Source organism: Apium graveolens, chromosome 7 (genome assembly GCF_009905375.1).
Source record: "Apium graveolens cultivar Ventura chromosome 7, ASM990537v1, whole genome shotgun sequence".
Classification (NCBI taxonomy): domain Eukaryota; kingdom Viridiplantae; phylum Streptophyta; class Magnoliopsida; order Apiales; family Apiaceae; genus Apium; species Apium graveolens.
The window spans coordinates 53,106,755-53,113,353 of NC_133653.1; the positions used below are offsets into that span (position 1 = coordinate 53,106,755).

The 6,599-nt window shown below is 31.6% G+C and overlaps 1 protein-coding gene across 1 annotated transcript; it reads right to left on the reverse strand.

The window, feature by feature from the left end:
- Positions 1 to 3,091: 3,091 nt before the first annotated feature.
- Positions 3,092 to 6,381, reverse strand: LOC141673645 (zinc finger CCCH domain-containing protein 36-like). Its single transcript, XM_074480392.1, has 3 exons — positions 6,369 to 6,381; positions 3,333 to 3,997; positions 3,092 to 3,216 (listed from the first exon to the last, which is right to left on the reverse strand). Exons 1-3 carry the CDS (start codon positions 6,379 to 6,381, stop codon positions 3,187 to 3,189), a joined length of 708 nt encoding a protein of 235 aa, XP_074336493.1. The 3' UTR covers positions 3,092 to 3,186.
- Between the last annotated feature and the right edge of the window lie 218 nt (positions 6,382 to 6,599).

A 6,599-nucleotide genomic window follows, 5' to 3' on the forward strand; every position in this document is an offset into this window, starting at 1 on the left:
CGTTGTTCCCCTGGGCATATATTTTGTCATCCGCCAGAGGCCTGGCTCTGATACCACGTGAAGAACAACCTGAAACTTGAGATATATATATATATATATATATAACTGTATGTGTATTGCGTTAAACCTGAGGAAACAGATATGCAGAAACTGAACTAACTTTTATTGACTGCAATGCTCTACTAAATAATACAAAACGAGACTCAAACGTTAACCACATTCCCTACAAACCAGGTACTAGAAACTGACTCCTACTAAAACTCTGCACTACTAACTTATTCAAATGCAGGCTCCTAAAACTACTCTCACGACCAGACTTGGTCAATACATACATGTAACCAAAGTAAACTAGTTATTTAAATAAACTAAACATAATAAATATAAACTTAGTTTAGATTAATTCCAACAGTTTTTGTTGTCTTAACGACTCGATTTACTTGCTGAACCATATCAAGGACTCAGGCATATGCGAATCCAAGAATGTAGCATTATATACTTTCAACCCACAATGACACCAAAATATAAGTGTTCATCAATGCTAGTATGGTGCTAGCTTTTACAATGGTGCCAGAAATTTAAAGACCCCCGTCAAGATCAGCTCTCGGAGGTCCAGGCCAACGATAGCTTTGACAATTATTTCCCTTGCCACAAAATGAGGCTGTTTCAGTAGACTGCTGATGCAAATCTCAGTGTTCAAGACATGCATGAGGTTAGTTCTGGTATAAAATGTAAATTGTATATCATAGTAGCTTTTTCAGTTTTACTCCCTACAAAGGTTAGGATGATTGGTTCAATGATTTCGAGTTGAGCCTTCCTAAGCTGTTCTTTTTCCCGTGAACGTCGTCGCACATGCTCATATGCTTCTGTTATTTTTTATTGGAAATACATATGTGCTAGGTATTAAATTTAGAAATTTCTATTTGTTATATTATTAATGTGCGGCAACAATTGCCCACAATAAAAAAACAAAATCATTTGAATTATATATGTATATAGTTTGTTTTTTGGATAGTTATGCACTATTACCATATAAATACTTTGCCCATGTAACATTCAGACTAAGCTGCCAGTTTTGTATGTTTAATAGTGTGAATTTTAAGGATCAAGAGCCTAGTTGAAGTTTATTTGAGTATTATATATGTAGCATAAGGTTATATCGTTAGTCCATCTTTTGAAGAAATCTATCTATTTATAAAATTAGATGTTGAAGAAATCTATCAAATAGTTGAATTGGGGTTGCCGGAAAGTGCCCGGAATCCGGCTAGATTTTTTTGTTAAACCTGGAAATACAAACTTACGACGGTCGTTCATCACATATACCGTCGTAAATAGGCCCTAATTACTAAAATACGACGTTTTTTCTGTCGGAAATTTCTAACTTACGACGTATTTTTCTGTCGTAAAATTATGTTTATCTTATTAAAAGTGGGTCCCGTAAAGTAATATCCGACATTTTTTCCGTCGTAAGTACATAACTTACGACGTTATTTTTCGTCGTATTTTGGTATCTTACGACGATATATTCTGTCGTAAGTAGATTTATTATTTTATTGATTATGTGGGCCCTACTTCCTAACTTGCGACGCAATTTTATCTTGTGACTAAAAAATGAACTTACTACTCGACCAAAAACGACGATTTTTTTCCGTCGTAAATGGCTCAATTACGACGATTTCAGTTCAAAAAATCCGTCGTAAATGGCCAGATTTGTTGTAGTGACAGAAACTCAAAAATATGCCTAAGCATCTCTTTGAAGATACATTACTTAGAATTCACATGAATAAAGCTTACTATTTCTTGATGGTATATTACTTAAACACTAAATACACACTTTTCACCTCTCATAGATATTCACTTTTTCGGTTTGATCTTAAACTTTTAATTTTGGCAGAATGCATCCCTCAACTTTAAATTTCGTTTCATATCGCACCTATTTTCAAAATTTTCAAGGGTAAAATCGGAATAATTTTTTTTATGTTTATATTATTACAACTTGCACCCCGTATTTATAATATTGTAACATATTACACCCCCAATTTTAACTTCGACTCGTTTCAAAAATATATAAATTTGTATGATAATATTAGATAATATTTTTTTACTTAAAAATAATTAAAATATAAATATTCTCTGTTAAAACTGAATTGAAATCACAAATAAGTCTTTTATCCAAATTAATTTAATTTAAATACTATGCAGATAATTTTAAATTATATATATTTTTAAATAATAATATCAAAAAATATCTATTAATATATGTGTCAAGGTTTTGATATCACTTTTTGGTACAATTTTTATAATTTATAATTTCTTATTTTTGTTTTAATATTTTTATAATAAATCTCTATTAAAACTATAAGTTTCCTAATTTTTCAAATTTTTTAGCATTACTAAATACTTCATTTGATTCTTGTTCTTATTTTTATTTTTAAAATAAATTAGCTACAAAATTAGTACCAAATTAAAAACTCGTAAAATGCATGCAATGTTATTGGACATTCTTTTTCTCGGAATCCACTGAACTAAACTACACAAACTAAATTTTTCTATTTTATTCGGTTTGGTTTGGATTTCATAATATAATAATCTACTAAAAACCATCGAATTTTATGTTTATGTTTGGGTTCAAGATTTCATTGATTTTATAGCATTTGGTTTTTATTTGAATCATTTTTATAACATTAATTTTGGGTTTCGGTTTATTTTTTTTAAAAAAATCACACTCGATCCGAGCCGGTTTTTCTGTTATATGTTTTATTTTTTAATTTAATTTTCTAATATATTTTTATGGATTTTAAAAGTTATGATAATTTAAAATAAAGTATAAACTATAAAACTATATAAGGTATATATGGTCAAAACATTAAAACTATGGGGTGCATATCGTCATTATATAAACTTGAAAAAAATTCAACTTTACCCCTAACAATATCGGTTATTTTGGACAAAAATTATTAAAAGGGTGTAATATGAAGTGAAATTTAAAATTAAGGAATGCATTCTGCCAGAATTAAAAGTAGGAGATCAAACTCAAAAAGTGAATATTTATAAGAGTACTCAAAGAAATACATAATGTTTGTTTGTCACGATTCTTGCTCCCAGTTGTTTCCTTTGACTAAACCTGTCCTTTACTGAACTAAATATCACCGCTTGATGGCTGAAACACATACATGAAGGACAGCCAGGTCACTGTTTTCCATATTTTTCCATGTAATGCTGCATGTAAAAACCAATTTAATCAATCCAAGAATCTGATGTTCCAGTACATGCATGAAGCTATAAACATATAATGCTGCTTAAGTTCTTAAAAAAATTCATAATTCTTAACTCACCTTGACCCATTTTGCAATGATCTTGTCCTCTGGAGAAGAAAACCGATCCGCTGATTCCGGAGTTGATGAAATTTTTTTGACCATGCCCATGGTTCTGTCAGCTGTTTTTTTTACTATCTTGTTGTGAGCTTTCTTGCTCAATTTACCCTCATGCCATATTGGACGGAGCACTTGTTTGACCTTTTCTATGAGAGTAAGACGAAACTCAGTCATTGATTTTGGATCCCTGGATATATCTTTACTTATCTTAACATTATCCTCTGGTACAGCCATATCGTGTCCAGTCACAGCAGTTCCTGTTTCAAGCGGAGGTAAACCATTTCCATAGTTTTGCTGGTTCGCAATATTTTGGCCAAGAGATTGTTCAAAAGATAGACATTTTGAGCTCCCACGGAAACCATCAGAAAGTATAGAATGTACTTCACCTGGTTTCGATTGTTCGGTGACATCAAGAATAGAGTTGATTCGTTTTACTGAAGACAACAAACTCTGAGTGAGAGGAAACGATGGTTGAAAGGGAGTTGATGGCTCCCAACTGAATGAATCTTGTAAATGTAGAAACCTACAAGAATTTCCCTTTGCACACCACCCTTTGGCAAACGAATCACAAACAAGAACAGATCTTTCAGTCCCAACAGCATTATTGTCTCGAGGTGCAATTGTTCCTGAAGGTGATATAAGAAAAGAATATACAAGAATAGCTTTTTAAATTAAACAAAAATAGAAAAACAAGTTTTAGTGGAACCAAATGCAGAAAAGATAAATATATATGGATGGCAACCAATAACAAAATCAAAAAGTCATTTCATTGTTTAATCAACATCTGAAAACTAATAATCCCCTTAGACTTATACAATTAAAAACTGAAAATTTATCGTAGATATTCCTGATAATTCATTGACATTTGGTAATAAAGAACAGTTAAGTTTATTTTTGGTCACCTAGATTACTTTAAATTCAACCTAATACACCTCATCAACCTATTCTATTTTTGTAATAATATACATATGACTTATGATTTCTAGGAGGCACTAAATGACCAACTCATATAATATTTGTTGGAAGGTTATTTACTATTTTGCTCCACCAAAGACACGAAGTCTAACAAGAGTAAGCATATACCCACGGATTGGTTGGATATCCATGTTTTTGACAATTTCTAGACAAACAAATCTAACTAGAGTAAGCATACACTGGGGTATGATGCATCTACGCTCAGTCACATTTAATTATTGTGTTATGCATAGGAAACAAAATAAAAAGTTTGGGTGACTATGAATGTTAATTAATATTTTTATAGCGGTCACAAATGAAATATTGTTTTGGCTTTTGGCCTCAGTGAATAAATTAGCTACAGTATGGATTTTCAGAAAATAATTTATACATATAATAAAAATATAGATAAAAAATAGATGCATCTGCGATATTCGGTTTCCCATAAGATGGTTTAATTATTAAAAAAATATTTATAGGATAAATGATATTTGTAGATAAAGATATGTGACAACCTCGTCATATTCAAGTAATTAATCAAACGGAGGCATTATAATCTAAAAAATTTCATGATTTTATTGAAAAGAAAAAGAATTACACAATGTCAAATAAAAGTCAATGAAAATATATCATCTCCAACATATAAGTCATGAATGTTAAATAAGTGCCCTTATTGGGCCACTATTGCTTTTTATTCTCATATCACCACATATATATATTTCCAATCCTCCTTCCCTATCAAATGTACCTTACTCTCTTTTACTTTGCTGTAATTTCAGGCAGAGGTCAGGATAAGGAGCCGTGCCGAAAAAATTGGAGTATTAGTTAAAATTAATTTTGTTAAGTTTTGAAATTGTTTGTGGGATTTAAAAGATTTAATATTGACCGAGAATTTTGAGAAAACGGTGTTAGAGGTGGCCCACATTGCAAGGAATCCAATATTATATCTCGAGGTTGCAAATTGTGAAAGTTCAAAGGACTGAAATGTAAAGTAACAAAAGTCTAGAGAGTAAAAAGCATTTTTGCATGTGCATGTGGCATGCACAAGGTTCACAAGTTATATATACATACACCCGGGTTTTGTAAGAGTATGTGTAGAAACATTTGTGTAAATATGTTCTTTGCCTTTATAATTTCATATGAAAACTTGTTGAATTCATGTTTGGATGATCAAATAAAATATAAAATTCATCAAAAAGATCAGCTTGGCAGTTTATACAGCTTAAAGAGATTTGATTGAATGTTTGTACTAAATTTTTTTATTTTCAAATTTCTTTAGATTTAGGTAGGTACACACACATTTATGTTTATATCTTGTTGTTATAATTTATTTTGTAGGTGTAAGTACCGTACAGGCTTAACATTTCAAAATGATGATATTAAACCCGAAATCTTGATTACGTTAATTTTCAAATTTCATTAAATTCATACTGAGTTTATTATCTACACGAAAAAATAATAAAAATGAGTAGATCTGAATTTCACCCCATCCTCTTCTATAACTCATTTAGGACCTAACACAGTTATTGATGAGATGGATGTTTGGTCGAAGGGCTTCCACTACATTAACTCCAATCAAGTGGGAGAAAGGTGGTAGATAACAGAAAGGTGGTCACATTTTCATGTGTGATTGAATACATATGAGAATGATCAACGTGAATCAACTGACTATGTGCGCATAAATTATATTGCTTCACATATACATAGTTGGAAGAATTTTGGGCAACAAAAAACTTGTTCCTAGAGAATATGGGCCACTGGAGATTGAATGTGCAAACTGGGGTATAGTTTGGAGCCTTTAAGAGGGGCTTTTTTGAATGTCATCTATTGTAGGAAAAGTTGTTTCTTTTTGAAGAAAAGGGATGGAAAGAGTTGGAGGTTCGAAAGGGGGTGATGGTGAAATAAGTGGCCCTTATTTGGCCACATCACAACCTACTGTCCTCATCTTATCATCACATATCTCTTTCAACTTATTTAGCACTCATGTCATGCACTACTTCTATGAATACCCATCCTTATTTTATATAAATGCACATTACTCACTTCGTTCTCCCATTTCCTACTCTATAGCTACCAGATATTCCATGTAGTAGGAAACTTTCCTTGCGCTAGTTTGTGGCTGGTCATAATTGAGGGTTCACCTACTTCCCTATTATATTATTTCGGGTGAGTTAATGTGAGTGTTTGGTTGGGTTGTAGTGATAAAGGGCTATAACATTAGAATTCCATCTAGGCCTCGTAGTTCTCTAAGTTATCTGATTAACTTTTCAAAGG